General features: G+C 30.6%; 1 protein-coding gene across 8 annotated transcripts in view; it reads right to left on the bottom strand.

Moving 5' to 3' along the window:
* kn (EBF transcription factor knot) overlaps positions 1–19,852 on the bottom strand; it is a 45,222-nt gene that overhangs the window by 25,020 nt on the left and 350 nt on the right. For all 8 annotated transcript variants that reach the window (XM_085201770.1, XM_085201766.1, XM_085201769.1 and 5 more), the window contains exons 2-7: positions 18,809–18,944; positions 13,458–13,614; positions 12,172–12,235; positions 10,161–10,216; positions 4,548–4,621; positions 3,219–3,287 (exon numbers count right to left, since the gene is read on the bottom strand). In XM_085201770.1, coding sequence (XP_085057896.1) covers positions 3,219–3,287; positions 4,548–4,621; positions 10,161–10,216; positions 12,172–12,235; positions 13,458–13,614; positions 18,809–18,936 — 548 coding nt within the window. In that variant the 5' untranslated portion in view covers positions 18,937–18,944. The remainder of the gene's footprint in view (positions 1–3,218; positions 3,288–4,547; positions 4,622–10,160; positions 10,217–12,171; positions 12,236–13,457; positions 13,615–18,808; positions 18,945–19,852) is intronic.

Below are 19,852 nucleotides of genomic sequence, written 5' to 3' on the forward strand. Positions count from 1 at the left end.
CCGCTCAGAAACAAATTTATTTGGCGAAAAGAAAAGAGAGGCGCACGGCGGCGCGGCGTATCTAATGAGATAATATAATAGCAGTGATTCGCTCCTACCACTGTTCACAGGACCGAAAATTACCGGAAAACTGCAGGAAGGGAAAACCTCGGTTTTAGAACGTTACATTTCCCTAATGTAAAATTAGAATTTTGTCTGCCAAATAGATTTTTCATTGCGGTCTTATGAAATCTGTGAAGTTTTACGTGAAGATAAGGACTTTTAGCATATAATAGTGATTATGGTTTTAGAATAAGCCTGATAATAAGTGTTAATAATTTTAATATCAACCAGTATTGTCGCCTTATTAATGTGGATAAAATACACTTTTCTAGTAACAACCATGAGAGGGTCATATCGAATTGGTAATCGATTTTGTCGCTCCCGAAATAGGGTGTAAAGATCCCATTGTAATATAGATGCCAGCCATATGTCGAATAAGGTCACATCCATTCGGTTTTTTTACCATTTAGAATGAAATGGAAATCGTATAAATAACAAATTAAGAATATTTTATAGTTTTTATTATTTCAGAATTTCGCATACCTATTATAAGAAATATAAGAAGAAAAATAGAAAAATGTGAAACATTTAATATTGTTTGACCTGAAAATCAGATATATCATAAACAAACAAACTTGAATTGAGTTTTTTCTAAAACAAAGAACTATAATAATCAATTACCGTCCCTCGTTTTTAATATCGAAACAACATTAAAAGTGTACCTACTATTTAATCCGTTAATAGCTATTCCGGTCACAATATGTTTAACATGAGTATGGCTCAATACCCCTCGACTATCGGTTTAAATTAAAGCACGACAAAACATCTTAATCATTCCGCTTCATAAAATCCTTAAGTGATTGCGTGGATGGGACAGATCGCGTGGGTCGGAATTGATTTGGAAAGTCCATCTCTTAAAGTACCTGCACCCTGCACCCCTATCGATATTGTGATTGTAATTGCACCTTTATGGATTGATACAATTTCGTAGGGGCTGTAGCGCCACTTATATATTTTCTTTCGTATTATTTGCATTTAATGTAAAGATACATTTATATGTTATGAAAAAAAACGAACTTTTTTGTGGTTTTTTACTTTAAAAAAATATATTTAAGTGAACATCGTTTTATTAAAAGCAAGCATGTTTTTGTTTAAAAAAACTGTAAAAAATATGCTCAGTGAAAATTTCCATAGCTGAATACAGCATCGCATAAGTTAATAGTAGAGCCGGGCGCGAGTAGCGGCGGGCGGCGGGCGGCGGCGGGCAGAGATAATGAAATTGTGTACAGAAGCGCAACGAGCCGCGATCGTGTCTCGGGCAAAAATGGCTCGGGCACTTAACAAATTGCTGCTGATTCGAAGGGTTCAGGATTGTTGGCTGCTTTTACCGTCACGTCAGTTATTCGCTCGGTTATCGATACTCAAACGCGACCGTCCCGCGGTTACTACACTACAATGACTAGATCATCAAATATTTAAATGTCAATATATCTGGTGTACACGATTAATAAATTAACATTATTTGTCCATAAAAAATAATAACATACGCAATAAAGAAATGTTTTTATCCCCAAAATTAACCTTTATGACACATAAAATAATTAAAACATCAACAAAATTTATTATTTCGGACCGCGCGTCCAGTACGAAGAGGCACTACTCACGAATGCAAAAGCAACATAATGAATTCGTTGGCGTCGTTTCGCACGCAATTGCACAATTTCAATTATGGCATTAGTACGCGAGTATACGTTACGTGGGCGAGGTGGACGGCTGATGGATTAATATGTGAAGTACTCTTCGGTATGGAACCTCATGATAAAGTCGTTATTTTTAAATATCGACGATCAAAGACTTAATAGACTATAAATATTCATCGGTCAATCCTATATCGGGTTTTCTCTGATTATGAATAACTGACACGGCGCAGAGTTTAATTTCCACACATCAAACGGCGCAATATCGCAAGTTTATTCGTGGTTGTGAAATTCCAGGATCAACTTCATGCCCCGTCGAAAAGCAAAGGAAAGTTCGCATACAAAGGCCGTCATTGAATTTTTTTGTTTCCAAGGTACAAAAAATTTGAATCGAGCGAATTACAAAACCGACAAACGAATTGGTAGGGCTGTCACCAAATGTAACCATGAAACCAAAATAATTATGTTCACCTGATAAATAAATACTAAGCGATTTAGTAAATAATATTTATTCGATAAAGCGATTTAAATATTTAGGTAAAGTCTAATATAATATTTTTATATAAAACTTGGCTAACAGTAAATAATTTTTATACAAATAATTCTACATAATAAATCCGTAATAATGACTCGAGTGAAATCAAATCAATGTTAATAAATAATATAACAAATCCACAATAACTAAATCCTCCAACCCTAAATTGCAAATATCGAGCGATGTTCGAAACGAGAGACGCCTATCTCAATTGAATTCCCGAAAAAGGACGCGAAATAAAAGCAGCAAGGTACGTACCCTCACCTTTGGATAGTGCTCACTCTATTGAAATTTCGATATTTGTCAGTCTGATTAGCTTCCTCCATCGGATCCGAGTGAACGAATGAATGGGAGAATGAGTGAATGAGTGAATGACTCAGCGTGAGACGTCAGCCAATTACTGGTATAGCTCGCTCGCTATAAGAGCAAATTGCGGCCTACGTTTGTATGGACGAACAATAGCTTTGTCGTGTTTGTTTAAACGTTCATTGTAAATGGTGGAACTTTGCCTATCAACCATTTTAATTTACCTTCCACATGTACGTATGAAGGAATATACAAACTCTTGTTTTTTTTATTTTGCGAAGTTCAGGACAAAATGTCATAGTCGTACTACAATTTCGCTATCACAATATTCATGTTTCGTCTAACTTTAAAATATATGTAAGTAGCGTTTTCATAATAAAAATGGTTGGGAAACTTAGAAAACTTGTAAAGTTTTGTTCTACAAAAATACATTTGTCAATGTTAAATGTGTTTGAAGATAATAATAGAGCGTATAAAGGGAGCTGTTTAAAAGAAAATAAAAATAATGTTTGAAACATTATAACAATACAATGGCTGTCATATTATAAAAAATACAGTCGAATTGATAACTCTTTTTCTTACAGAAGTCGGTTAAAAATAAGTTTTTTTTGTACTAGTATAAGAAATTTAACACTTACCGATCTATTATTACGGGATCTGATGGAGTCTCGTTCCTGTTGCCGCAGCTTTTCTTGTCACAACAACGACTGTAAAAATACTATGTTTTAGTCTTACACTACTTAAAGTATAATATTTTTTTTCTTTTATGTGTCATGAAATATTCATTACAGTTGTAATTGATTTTTTTTTATATAACATGATATTATAAATATTATTTTTGTCTTAATAGCAATGATGTCATTCTTATAATTTGTTTATTAATTACAACTTCCTCTCCACCAAAAAACTGTCAACATACTTCAACACAAGCCTTAATAGATACATAACATGCGAACATAATTACGTTACAAAGCCTTGAAAATTAGTACAATAAATGAATAAAAATAAAACAAGGAAGCCGTATCCAGGTTAAGCTAACGCGCAGGGTGCACGCACCCTATCGCGGCTCCTCGACGCAAAGGGCAAAGACATTGAAAGGACAGACTCCCTCGAGACTCCTCCCCTGAAGACGTCGGAGAGGGACGCACATATCGCGGAGAGAGAGAACGACGTATAGCGTCTAAGGTAGAATAAAATTTTAATTGCTCACACAGATACGGTGTGTTGTCACACACATGCGTGAGCGGCGAGACGCGTTAGGCCCGATTCATACTATAATACCGATATCAATTGGATATTTTTCTCTGTATCAGACTAAATGTAAAAATTTACTTTTTAAATAATAAACTTTTAGGTAATAAACAATATCAGGCTTATTAAAATCTTGGACAAGGAGAATCGGATTATAGAGCTTTGGATCGAAGTTAAAAGACTTTGATTAGGCACTTTATTTAAAAAAAGATACTAATCTATTCAATTGATATTATAGCGGTTGCTATTATACCAATACTATACTGTCTCTGGTATATACAGGATACAACATGGAGCTAAGGAAAGTTAGCGATCGGCATTACAGTCTGAACGGGCCCTTACAGCTACGACCGGAAAAACCACCCCAAACAAATGGTTAAATTAATAAGGACATTCACTTCGCGACGTTCCTAGAGTTTTGTAATTACGCAGCCTCTGGGATTGAGTTTGAAATATTGTACCGCAAATGAAACGTTTTCTTTAGTGTTATGTTATTGTGACAAACTTATTGCTACCTACTTCTTAATTTTAATCAATTTATATGAAATTTTTTTCTTAATATACATAGCAGTATGAAAAATTATATAAGTATCTATCTTTATCTACCATTAATTCTTGCCTTTCTATGACGTGTTCTAAGAAATTTCGACTGTAAGATGACAAGCAATATTTATTTCTCGATAAATATGAGGAACGTCCTGGTTGGGTATTATTACCTGCACATAACTTCGTGTGTGAGCAACACTCTGCACATTTCAGGGTTCTTGTCCTGTCCTTCGTAGACGATGGGCTGAAATATTATTATTGAATTAATAAAAATTAAATATAGGTGTATGGTTTTCTTAAACTCGAATGTCACAAATTTTAACAATAACTTGAAACTACGAAATTTTTGGAAAACAAATAAAAGTACAAAAGTAAACGAAAGATGTTACAATTTACGCTTTCATTTACTTTTACATTTTTACTTGCCTTATTTGATAGAGCACATGTCAGGTGAAACTATTATAGCAACCTAATTTTAATTGTCAAACTTTATATTCTACATCGCAATAAACGTTAGTCATCCATTATTTATGGCTAGATAAGGTTATTTAAATATTTTTAATTATTTTAATAGTACCGTAACTTGTATATCGTAGTAGCGCGATAACTTAAACGAAATTACGCATACTAAATTAATTAAAAATCCGCGTGTAGATAAGATAATTTTTCGTCTTCATCAAGTTATTGCTTTTTTGCTAATTTATGCACCCTTTTAATGCATAATCGCATTTTATTATCTGTGATAAGCATTTGCATAGTTTTAAAATGAAGGATTAAAATGACTTTATGGTTTGTAAACAAAATTTAGTTTATATCCATTTTCTAAGCACAAAAATTAAAAAAATTATTTATCGATCTATCATCCGGTCGAAGCAAGAAATGGGATTAAGTCTGATTAGATCAAAATAGAAGTAGTTTTTCTTTGACGTAAACAGTATAGTTTTTTTTTACAATTTTTAAAATTTTACATAATAGTTCACGTGAGTTAACTAACTATTCAAAAAAATATTCATTGTCGTAGACCCTAATATGTGAAGGTTCTTTATACTAAAAAACCACACAAAGCTACCATTTCGTAGATAGATATTGAACGCATAAATACATAAATTTTTATGTGCTAGATATCGACTATAGTAAAACAATTTTTAAGATACTTTCAAAGTTTCTCCCCTACAATAACTCGATGTACCCTACACGTGTCTGTACGTTTATCTATTAATATCTAATTACTGGTCACCCTCGGGCTGGGCGATAATCCTGGTACATTGTATTTAGTTCTTCTGTTATTTAACAAATCAAGTTTATGGGACATTTTTATTTATTTTTATTTATTTTTTCTTAGACTTGAAATTTATGACTAAGAAAACTCACATAGCAGTTATAAATATAATGAATTTTTTTTTCTGCTGAGGCCGTAGTGGCCTAATGGAATGATGGTGGTTTCAATTCCTGCCCGGGAAATGAATTATTTAATATTTTCATTTCTTTACTCTGATAACAAGACAAAGTGCGGCGTTGAATTCCGCCACTCAACACTCTGTCTAAAAAAATCAATTGAAAAGGGAACAACATGTCTTAACACAGGGTTCCCTCTGCCTATCTTGCTATATAAGCCTAAATATTGCTGACTCAAAAAAACTTGCCCCTAACATAACAAACACGATATTTCTACATGAGTAATATCGTATTACACACGCTTAGTTTTCAGAATTAGCTTCCACAATTCCCCAAAATCCAAGATGATTTTTTCACCCCGTACACAATATTTAATTGAATATGAAATAGAGGGGGTATTATCATCTTTTGTGCGAAGGATTTAGGTGGATTTCGTGCAGGCCGTTTTGTAATACTTATTCAAGGGTCATAGGAACGTATTTAAGGAACTAAATTACTGAGGGTCGCTTTTGGATAAAGCATCAGGTGTTACGTATAATAGAAAAGATGATTATTTATTACATATATTTTTAGTAACCGATGACTTATTTTTGCATAAAAAAGAGAATTAAATGAAATAATATAATGTAAACAAATCAAGATAAAACTACTCGTTAGTGATGTAGGTCCAGTGGGCAATATTTTTCAAGTTCAGTTTAGGGCGGGTCCCTCAGGAGAGAGTGCTGTGGCTACCATCGCCACATGGGATTCAATCTCATGGGAATTAGGAAAATGTTAAAAAAATACTAATTTTGTATATATTTTTAGTAGTAGCGCATATTGTAGTAGTGTAATTAGTAGCTATAATTTATAGTTGATTAAATTATTTTTTTTATTTAAATTTAAATTTTCAGATCATTGGATTTTATTTGGACTTGACTAAAGAATCTATCATTTTCTGTTCTTTCGATACTTCCGTTTTCCACTTTCCTGACTGAGCAGAGCGAACGAATTAAAATATTAAAGAAAGAACGAATAAAAATATTAAGAAATGAAATTTTCTTGAGTGGGAATCGAACCCCACACGTCGGTCTCGCACGTCGCACGCTTGTGCCTGCGCCATGACTGGCATCACGAACTGACGGACTTAGAATATAATAAAAAAAACATTCAAATCATATTACTTAAAAAAAAAACAATAAACTTTTAAGAAATAAAATAAGGTGGAGGACATAAAGAAGACAGGAATGCAGTGATTTATACATTCGCGACAAAGCGAGCACGACTCGAGTTGCGCAGATATTTTTATTATTATTGTACTTGCACCTCGCAAGATATATGTAACAGAATATTTTATTTGCATACTAAATGACATGAAGTTATGTTTTATAAAAATAGTTTGTACATAAAGAATTTTTTAATTTTTCATGCATTTCCAATTAAATATTTTCCTTTTATTGATGTTTCTAATTTCCATTGACATCAAATTCCATCAATAAATAACAACATGTGTGATTAACACAAAATGAAACCTCTATATTACATCTAAAATGGCTTCCGAAAGTCATTTTCCCAACAAAAAGTACCAAATTAATATGTTGTTTGAACATTGTAAGGCAAACACAATCATTCGGCCACGTGCGCGCGCACGCTTCGCTTTACAAACAGTACCATATTCTATGGGAGTTCTATGGGATTTGCTGGAATCTCATTTTGTATACCACGAGTCAGTATCTTAAGACTATGTTCAAACAGAGGGTAGCCAGATTGATATTTTAGATATTGATATGATAGTGATTTACTGTGTGAATCGAAATAATCCTCTCGTAAATATTGCAGAGGGCTATAAGAAGTCATTACTATTTTTATATGTACACATAATTATTGACTCTAAGTTTTTTATCCTTTATCACGGTAGGCAGAGGGAACCTAGTGTTAAACCGCCCGTTTCTCATTTTCTCCATTTCCTCGAGTGGGAATCGAACCCACAACCGCGTTTACAGTCACTGGTCTTAATGTACAAAATTTCTTAGTTACTTTATACTAAAAGTTAGTAAACTATATCAATAACCCCACATATATATGTACGTACGATATGTTTTAATAAAATATCGCGACCAGCTAATTTTTCGTAGTTGCGTGCCGTGTTCGCATGCTGCATTAGTTGATTGGCAGTGTGCCTTCTGCCTAACGATTTAATACAATTAAATGAGCAAGTATCTAGTCGCCATCTTTGACATTACCCAACGACTGTTTTGCGTGTCGTACGGATCTCTTTAACTATTAATCATAATAATATGATTGCAATCTTTATTATATTTAATTAATTATATTTTTGTTAGTACTAATTTTATTCTAGGTCACCAATTTTGTTCTAAATCAGTTTTGAAAGAAAGAAATCGAATAAAATGGTAAAATAAGAAGATATAAAAGATAAAACGTAAGCAATTTGAAACTATTTTCACGTAAAATTATTAACAAAATTCACCTGATGCAAAATCTTAACCTTTTCTGTTGTATATATATTTTTTCTTTTTTTTAAAACCATTAAAATCAATTTAATTTTTAATTAGCAACGTTTTTGTTTTTTTTGTATTCACTCCATGTTTTATGTAAAAGTGGAAACTTTATTGGCAAATGTAATGTACATATGTAGTATACTTAAAATATTGTAAAAGCTGTTTGTTTCCCAATATAAAATAAATAAATAAATAAAGTATTATCAATCAAGGTTCTCTATAAAATAATAAAACGGCACCAAAAGTCATTTCATTGAACTATAAACATACGTACAGATAGATACTCGTACATAGACGCACGCACAATTCCTTTCTTAGCGAACAACGTTCGGCCTAAGTTAATTATGTTGTTGGCATAAATCTTTCGTAATTGGCCTCTTGTTACACAACACTAAGAGCTCGGGACGTGTTGAAATTATATATGTGAGGTACACTGAAGTTTCATGATGGCTTTACGGTAGAATTATTATTTATGTTATAAAGGCGTACGTGATAATTGTCTATGGTGTTGTTAAAACGGCTTTGTTTATCACTGAATCAATCTTGTTAAGGTTTTTATGTTTCTTATGTAAGTAGACACTAAATCTGTGAAATAATTATATAAAAATAAAAAATCTAACTTTTACTGAAAATGTGAAACCCCATTATTCCCCTTCCCGTTGGGATAAAGCCAAATAAGATATTTTTTCCAGTAGCTGAGATTATAGAATCTATATAACATTATGAAATATAAATTCTATTTTTATTCTACCAAAATTTCATTCAAGTGTGAGATTTGGATGTAACAATTGCATTATCTAACCCTTGTAAATCCATCTTGTCAATCATATCTCTAATTTCACAATGACACTTTCAATTATGATATAAAGTATTAGTATTACAGTTCAAAAGAAATATGTAATATCTATTAAATATGTAATATCTATTAAATATGTAATATCTAAATTAAACATTATTTATTTGTTGACATTGACTGCTAAACCGAAGATTCGATTCGAAAATTTTGAATTTTTCATCTCTTATATTTATATTTAAAAAATCTGATGAAAATTGGATCGTTTTGCCACTAGATTCTTCCTATATATCCTACTATGCAAGAAAGAACGTGAAGCTAGCTATATTTGTTTGTCAAATATCAATATCATCAACATCATCAATATCAAATTGATAGTCGTATGAAATTTTCTCAATAATAGTTTTTAAAAATATATATAAATATAAAATTAAATAAATATCTAAAATGGAAGTGTCGTTTTTCAAATGAGATATTGTATAAAGGGTGCAAAATCTAACGAAAGCGGGTAGGCGTGCGCGATGACAATCTGCCGCGTGCGCGCCACGTGGTCGTAGCACACGTTGAGGTGGAGGATTATGAATCCGTCTACACTTGGTTTTGTTTCGAAAACTAAATTATCTTTGAACAGTTTGGATTTTATTTATTTTTTTCCGATTGTCCCTTACTTTACACGAACAAAATGATTTTTGTGTTTAATTTATTTGCTTAAAAAAAAACAAGCTAAATATGAATAAATAAATGTACATGTTAATAATACAGGTTAATAAAGTCTCCTGAAATTATCAAAAAGGTGCAAATACGTCATTGTTGCACCAAACGAACGATATAAAAATATTTTGGAATACCTAGTTGATTTTGGTTACATAATATTTTTTAATATCATATATACGTTATAAAATTATAAATACAATAAGTATATTTTAATAAAATATAAATCGAATAACTTCTCTTATTTATACTTTTTTTTAATTCATACATATCGCTTATTCTACTGCCGTAGAGAAGTTCGTTTTTTAAAACAATAAGATACTAACTTCAATTAAGACTAATTTCAGTTACAAAAATCGTTATATCAATATATCGCTAAACCTTACTTGTTTGGTAACTGAATCGATGAGCCGAACGAATATGTCCTGTTCTTGCCGAATACCTGTAAAAGATTATATACTGTAATAACTAATAATAATTAATATAAATACTCACTTGAATCATAGACAACATTAATAATAAATAATAAAATATTTTATTAATTAATAAATATTAAATTTAATTACACTAATACAAGAGAAATGATTTACTGTCACAAAACAAAAACTAGAGCGAAGTAAAATGTCAAATTTTCTTTTTCTTAATCAACAGAACTATATAACTAAATTCTATCATTATTTTAACTTCTTTATTTAATTTTACCCAAAATTTTATAGTCAGCTTAGAGTGCACTGTAACAGCCTATTAAGAAAATAATTAGGAGAGGCAAAAATATCTTAAAAAAACTTTGTATACACATATTATATTTATATTTTCAAAAGATCTTTGCAATTTCGATTTGTATTCTCTGCTATATAGAATAAATTTATATATATATATAATTTAATAATATTTTCTATAAATAATTATATATATAATGTAAAAATATTTTCGAATGATATAAAAATGTAGGTAACGACAAAAGACAGATTTAGCAAGTTCACACTCTAAGCCCATGTTACGTAATGAAGGGTAAGATTAAATTAGAAGAATTAAGTAATTAAATTACTTTCATTTTCATATGTACATCTATATGTAATTAATTGCTGTGAAATGAAAATGAGATCGCGAAAGGGCGAATTTTGCTTAAAATTAAAATCACGCATATGGGACACTTTCATAGATAGCGCCGAATATGAAAAGGTTATATTAAATTTAAATATATGTTAATATTAAATATTAAATTAGGACGATTTGACGTTTTACTAAAATCATTTGCGTATCGACCTAAATCTTAAAAATATAAAAAATTTAAAACTTAGCCGACTGGCTGAAAGGATTTGGAAGAATTTTATCATACAAATTAGTTGACAATCTGTAGCAAATAGGCTACTAATTAGTTTGAGTGCAATTTTTTACTTAATACTCATACATATTAGAATTATTTAAATAATATAATAAATATTGACTTTCTTATAACAGAAGCCAATAAAAAAGATTTTCAAATATAAATCAAAATACATTACGAAACTTTGCACATTAAAAGGTTACTAAATTACTTCTATTAAATTTAATATACCATCTACGAATATCAGCCATATAAATAATATATTCAACAATCGCCTATAAGGAAACACTTAGGTCCAAGATAGGCTAAGAGAGAGGAGAGCTCGAGACGATGATCATTCATAGTGTAAGAGGCAGTCTATTCGGTGCCAATTTTCCATTATCTCAGTAACGACGGAGGCGGCAAATATTTACAATGCCTCCGTACAATGCATTGTCTTGTACATTGTATACTAAATTGATTTGTGTTCCACGTGAGAGGCCATCTTGGTTTAGGTTAGAATTTCCAAGTGTTATTGAAAATTTTATTAGTGAGCAATCACTACGTTATTAATTAGGTCTAAGATATGTTTAATTTATTTAAATTTATATTTTCATTTAACTATAATCCATTTTAAAATATAATTTGTATACTTAATTAAAACTTTATTGGCTAATTAATGTATATGATATTCATATTTTCATTTAACTATTTTCCTTTAAAATTGTATTTAAATTTTTATATACACATTTATTAAATTTAATATAAATCGAATTTTTAAAGAATATATTAACTTTGTTCCATATATTTTAAATTAAATATGGAAACAAATCATTAAATACGAAAGCATCATTCGCACATAACAATAGATTTCAAGATGAATGTTTACCTCCAAGCATAGACCCGATGCAACTTGATAGACAAAGCCCAGCTTTGTTTTATTTATATAATTAATTTGAATTGTTAGAAACAAGTAGATGCATCTTAAAATTCTTATAAATTTATTTATTCAATAAGAGAAACACAACTTACCTTATAAACCCTATATATACCCTAACTGATTATATAAGTAAAATATATGGGTTTTTTACCATTAGCGTAGAGTAACTGCAGTCTATATTGAATGCCATTATTTGTTTTCTGTCCTTCCGCTTCCTGCAACAAAGACAATGATACTAAATTACAAAAATAAAACCTTTATATATTTTTTAATGTATAATTTTCAAAATGTCTTAAGGAACATTTTTTACTATATATAACATACATTATACTAGTACAGTTACTAAATAAAAAGAAATTCAATTCAAAATATTACAATTAAAGTGCCGCCCAAGTTTTCACCGGAAAGTCTAAAAATGGTTACGCCACTGAATAATTAAGTAGTACACAAGACGTGTGAGCTCGACGCCCTTGGTCTACAGTCTACAGTCTACACGCTTTCATATTTCAAAAGTTTTTGGGCGTTTACACGTTTGTCGTTTTAGTGTGTCACGTTTTGTTTTTCTTTTTAATCTGAGTAAACTGTGAAATTGCCTTGAAATGTGTTAAACGCTGTTTTATGTTTTTTACTAAACAGCATATAAAAAATATTTGTTGAGAAAATTTAGTAGTGTAAGTGTAAGTAAAAGTAATATATCGTCAGTTTAAATTGTGAACCTGCTAAATTCGTTTTTTGTTTTTCGTCAATCTCTAACTTTAGTACATATATAGTCTTTTTTAATGTTCGTTTTATTTATTAAATTGTGCACAATAAAGTGTAAGTAAATATTTTTTTTTTTTTTTCTTAGAAAAATAAAAAAAAAACCCGTTTCATTCCCAGAACAATACCATATCACAAAAATAAGATCACAGACATACCAACCGACAAAACAACATTAACTTGACGCGCCACCAACGCGTCTGAATTATGTAAATGGGGATTGTATAGTAGGTAGGAGGTAGTGGGTACACGTCCGGCGTCCGCGATCCTGATTGATGGTTGCTAGCGATACTTATCACGAATTGATAAACGCATCATTAAAGCGAGGCACAAAGAATGTTTCACTGAATGGACGTAATGCCGTGTTAAAGTATTATACCTTTGTTGTTTTTCGTTTTTGTTTTTGACAACGACATTAGATACTAAAATTATAATTATAAATATAATATTAGGTATATGAGTAATATCTTGAATTTTATTATATCAAAATCTTTAATAAATAATCATGTTACATTATTATTTTTAAATGTTTATAATATAAAAGATTTTCCAGATGTGAAGTGCCTATATCAGATATTAATTCAATTATGAATTAATAAACCATACACTTGTATCTACTTAGTACAAATAAAAATATATTAAAAATGAAACATGCTAATTTAATAATAAGTTACTAACTTGATCCTTTTCTATGAAACCAATGAAGGCGGTCCTCTCAATCTCCACGGGCTGGCCGGCGCGGTCGTATAGCGCCACTACGAAATGAAAGAAATTGCTCTTCCGCAGGTTGCTGGGCGGCTGCTTCTCGAAGTGCGCGCGTCCTACACCCACGGTGCTGGACAAAACAATTCAAATATATTTTTCAAAAAATACAAGGAGTAAATATGCTTTGTTATTTATTCCTAGAAAATTACTCTAAAATTTAACTTAAAATACACACTAAAATTAACACTTAAAATACACAATAACATTTTGCAGAATGATAAAAGACCTGACATATCCGTAGGTAAATAGAGATAGAATTTCGTCTTGATGTACCTACCAAGACACGTACGTGTCCAGTGTCCACATTAAATATTGCCTATGAGTTAAGTATAAATTTTGTTTCTTTTTTATTCAAAACACATAAACATATTATACCTAACTACTCTATCTTACTATCATAAAAACATTTATCGTCACGTACCAACTTTGTTCGTATTTTATTCAGAATTGAAAGGTTCGTTTTGTGGATCTTATTTATATGAATAATTCAGTCAAAAAAATTAACAACTCAATTTCATTTTACAAATATCCATATCCATATCCATTTAAATAAAAACATAATTACCTTCCCACATACAACAATAACTCTATCACTACCGTCTATCTATACAAAAATAATAAATAGCAAATGGCAAAAAAATATGATGTGCGTAAAATCTACGGCGTTTAAACACGACCGCATATTCTGTTGAGTGACAACAGACATAGGGATGGCGAGACGGTCATAAATCTAAAATTCCTACTGAGTCGTCTTTATTTATCTCACTATTTGTCAATTCACGCTAGACAGACGGTTCATAGAATCACTAAGTTCTGTTAAGGTGGAACGTGTATTGAAAAACAATAGAATGCTCATAATCCTTTTGAAATTGATTTACAACTGTGATTTTTTTTGTAAGTCATTTTTTATGTATTTAGCATAATTTTTAGATAATTTTAAATTAGGTTTTGCTTTCTTCATAATATAATGCTTTTCTATGTAAAGGTATAAAAAGTATACGTTCGTATAAAATATCGTAATTTATAGAAAATGTAAAAAGTGAACTTATAACATCAATCTTAGATATCTCAAGGTTATCGTAGTATAAAGTGACGACATATAAATAGCGCCACACATTTCGTAATCGACATGTGGTTCCTTACATAATTCAAAACATAGTGACAAGACTCTACCAAAAAAAAAATCTCTTATTAATTGCTCTATAATTTATCGTATTTACTCGTATAATTACATTTCTAACAGTTTTTAAAACTTATCAATTCTATTTCATATAAAAGTTCAGTAAAAACAAATAGTAACAGAGTAGAGTCTACATAATATTATAATCGATATAATCAATAAAAACTACACAGCACTAGCGTCGCATTACCGCCAGAACTGTATCACGCTATGGTAGCCCATTCATCTCTCCGTTGCAGAATTTGCGTAAACAAATTGGTTTCGCGATTGCCATTTTATACTCTCGCGCTCTCTCCATTGTTTTATTTATCGCTGCGAGTTTCGGCAGCGCGCCCGCGATTAGGCTGTAGCGCTTTTTTTGCTTACAGATCACCGTGGATTTATCAATCTTTAGAGCGATGCCATTTTTTTTGCAGTATATGCAATACGTATATACAAAAATATGTACATATATATTTGAGGCCAGTTGTGGCGTAGGCCGTGTGTGAGGAAATAAAATATTTATTCAAATTTATATTTTCATTTCTTCACTCTGGTGGCGAGTAAAAGCGCGGCGTTGAGTACCGTCACTTAACACGCAATGCTTACAGAATTAAACCGGAAGTGCGGAACGGAGTGAATTAACACTGGGTCTGCCTAAGCTGCTATGTGCGGGATATAGCGTGAAGCTGATTTATTTATTTTTATTTACCTACATACCTATGTACTTATTTGTGAATGTAGGGTTTAAAATAAAAATTGTGAAAGTAACAAAATTGATTGTATGTGTCCGAGTTAACGTAATATTCTCGCAGCAACGTTTGTTACAGTCTAAGTGCCTGAGTTACACATGTGCTTGTTTGTGCATGTTGTATGTGGAAAAAATATAGTTTTAGTATTGTTTGTATTTTTATAATAAAAAATATTTTATAAAAAAATTACTACACATAACATTTTTTTTATACAATTGCATATATATTTTTTAGGGTTGTATGAAAATTTAGCTTTTATTTAATATTTTCTGTTGTTTCTCTAGTTTGACAACAGACAAAGAGAACAGAAGAGAGAATAATGCTTGTTGGTATAGGCGTAAAGGAAATGGTATACAACGAAAATTATGTCATTTTTTCTATTTCTTTCATACAATATTTATCTACTAAATACATTTACACATAAAAAAAAATATACCACTAACCTACCCACTAGTCTCTAATTAACAAAAAGCCCCAAATCGGTGGGGTAATTTAATGGTAATGATTTAGAATTGACTTTACAAATGAAGCTGTCATCGCCGTCAGGCAGCTATCTATCTACATTTGTCAAACCCACTGCTGATGATTTTGCGCTATTAAATTAATTATGGACATCCTTCATTGTGTATTAACGTAATAAGAGATTACAGATTTATCTTACACTAATCATTTTTTTATAGGTCCACGCTGTATCCCGCTTGTAGCAGGGTTGGCAGATGGAATTTAGTGTCAAGACATTCCGTTCTCCATATTCCTACCAATTTTCGGGACATGTATATTGGAGAAGTGGACCATATCGCCGCGCTTTGTCTTGTTAGACAAATAGACAAAGATGGAAATATTCTCTTATTTCCCCTCGTAGGAATCGAACCCACGGCCGTCGTTTAAAGTGATATCCTTAACCGGTGCACCACCACAACCTCAAACCATTTTTAATGTTATATAGTATAAATACAAATAACGTACAATTATTTATTTTCCACAAAAATAACAAGTGCACAAAGCAGCGGCTTACTAAACCACGACAGATGTAGGAGCGTTCCGCAAACAATGCGCCCTAATTCAAGTATCAATACGTCATATTATACGGAACCAAATGCCGATTGTGTAACTTCATTACTGGCAGTAAACAGTTTGTCGGGCCCCTGATGTGTTTGCTTGTGAATAAAATTATCTGGAGATGTTTTTTTTTCGTGCTTGAATTAATATTTGTGTATTTTTGTGAAATGTTATTTTAAGTTATTTAATTTATTTAGTAATGGTTTATTTTTATATAGAAGCCCCTTCTATATAAGGTAAAGAAGACATTAAGACATTAAGAAAAAATTATGTCACATTGCTTTCCCGTTGACTATCAGACAGACTTTGTTTAGTTATTTTATTCCTAGTTGTTAGAATATTGTTGCGAAAAATACAAGTAGAGTCATAATCTCGTCTATTTTACTACGTGTACGCCCTCACGTAGTATTCCTCAAATAGCCGGGTACGCAGAGGGAACCTAGGAACCTAGTGTTACGATACTGCATTCCTCATTAAAACACTTCCATTTACCATTTTCCGCCGAATCCTCGAAACACTATGTGTTGAGTGGCGCAAACCAACGCCACAGAGCTAGTAACTAGTAAAATAAAGAGCATAATTTTAAATCTTAAATAATAAAAACATATTATATACTCGTATGTACATATATGGAACGTTATATAGTCCAACAACCATATTGTCAATAAAGCCCAAAATTTCCTCTGATTACACCAAAATTATCTGGCCAGCTCCACTATTTTCGTATTACTCGCTATAATGATATATCGCTATTGAAATTTTAATTTATAGACCGTTCATTATCTACAGTCGCATGCGAAACTGTAAAACGCCCCGCGCTGTGCCCATGATTTATCACGCCCTTCGCGTTTATGAACACACTTGCTATTGCTGCTGGTACACGTTATATTATCGCCTATGCGATATTTGCTGGCCCCTGATTGGACCCCATGTGGGGTAATAACGTTATTGTGTATCGGATATGAGTTATACAGGTTGGCGACAAGTCGATGTCCATTTATTTGAATAATAATAAAAATTTGGAATATCAGTCGTAGAGTATGGCTGACTTTTGTAGTATAGTTGGAGAATGTTCGATTGAAGAAGATGGTTGTATATATGTATAGTCCCCACTCGGTTTGAACTTCCAAAGATTATTTAGGAAAATATTTATACTTAAGTATCTTTAATTTGATATAGTCAATTTAGAGAAAGTGTAGAGTTATGTTGGGCTACTTGGAAGACACATCTAAAATAGATGAAAATTGAGTACAAAGAGAGTATTTTATTTATAGATACATTATATTTCAAAATAAATAATAAATAATAGTTAACAAAAAAACGTATTTTTGGCAAATATTAAATAGAAATTTAATCAAGAATATTATAAATATTTTATGGGCACTGTGAAAATAACCGCAAGTCCCCCACCCACACTGCGAGTTAATCCTATGGTTATTTAACTGAACATTTGTTCCTGTTTGTGGAATACACAATTTGCTCCAAATATGTTTAGTGCGATGCTCTTTCCACTAACTGGCTTATTATAACCGTAAATAAGGGTTTACTAAGTCTTTTCTAGAGTAAATAAATCAATATGATAAGGCCAAGAGCATAGTGTAAATTTTGTTTTAAAATTATAACTTAATATTTAAGCTGCTAATTTAAGGTAAAGATTTTAATATACCTATTATAAATATAATTTAAAAATTAATGAATAAAACCCTAGTATTGGCAATTCTTAAATACAGAATTTATCCAGGTGGGTACCTATTTTATTGTAAGATACTTTTTTATTAAATATCTCCACGTAATATCTCCACGTAACTTGGCAAAATAAATTATAATCAAATACTTTGAATAGAATATTAAAATTATATAATTTAGTTAGGTATATGTACTTATATAATAAAAAACATATAAGATTTAAAACTTAAATCACAATTTTTTGTAGTAATTTACTGCATCCTTAGATGAACTTATTATGTTGTGAATATTTTCTACGATGACTCTTGCTAAAAATTAAACAAACTTAAGAAGAGTTCTTAGTAAGAGATGTATAAAAAATTTCTAGACTAGTTCAAATGTCACCTTAACTTTTAATTAAATAATCAATACATATATTCACAATTATAATTATTTCAAATATGCGAAAGATTTTTCAAATATAGTTAAATAAAATATTTATCAAATTACTTATTAAAAAAAGGAATTTAAGTATATTAAAACTACACTCTCTTTTTTAGTAAGTAATTGGACTCTATACCTACATACTAAATTTAACAAAAAATTGAGGTTAAAAATGGCAGACTTACTTAGTATTATCAACTAAAGCAGTCGGAGTCATCCACGCCCTGGTCAACGGTTCCTCCTTCAGAGAGGTGACGGGCCCCCGAGGCTGCGCGTGCACGCCCGCCGCCTCTTGATGGTGCAGGCCGAACATTAAACCACCTATGAAAAAAAAGTGTAAATTAATATACCTATATGTATTCAGTAATACCTATATATTTTTAAATAATATTTTTCGGACATAATAAATCTTTTACTAAATTATAATAGGTGGTTATGAATACTTTTTGCTAATAAAAAACTTAACCAAACTTAACAAAACATAAGTTATCTATGCTCTACATATTTTAATAATGTATTTTTTTAATTTCCATATATTAAAAGTGTAATAAAGAAAGTATAATAATTTTTACTCATTTTCAACTCTGATTACAAGAGACATTTATTTACTCATTACAGCAACTTGCTTTGAAAGAATTCGAAAACTTCTAATAAAATTTTCAGGATATAATTATTACCCAATTTGTTTTAATGAAATTAAAATTTCTAAATTTAATTGGCAGAAAGTTGTATAAAAATTGCAAAAGTGAAAACTGAACCTACAGCCACCCTGCCAGCAGTACGCATCTAAGCCACTATGATGGCTCTAAATAAATTAGTTAGACACAAATATCTACTACTTACTATTAATTTTACAATTTTTCGTTGTATAACGTCTTAGAATATATTTTCAGTTTTTATGTTCTATTTTTTTTATAGAAAATATATTCGCTTAGAATTGTGAAATATCTAAAAAGAAAAAATTCTAATTTTTTTTTCTAAGTATAATATATGTACTAGGATACAGAACCTTTAACTGAGACATAGCATTTTTTTACTTAATAATATTTTATATAAAATAATAGACAATTTTAAATATTGTGTAAGTTTAATTAGCACACTTTTTTTTTGTAGATAGATAGATATATATTTAGATAAAGTATTTTAAAATATTAAAATAAGTATTACATTAATAAATGTAGAGAAACAATTAATTTAAAATTTAAAATGAAAAGTTGAATTAAATGTAT

This window comes from Heliconius melpomene, chromosome 18 (assembly GCF_056956725.1).
Source record: "Heliconius melpomene rosina isolate 202511_hmr_F chromosome 18, ASM5695672v1, whole genome shotgun sequence".
Lineage (NCBI taxonomy): Eukaryota > Metazoa > Arthropoda > Insecta > Lepidoptera > Nymphalidae > Heliconius > Heliconius melpomene.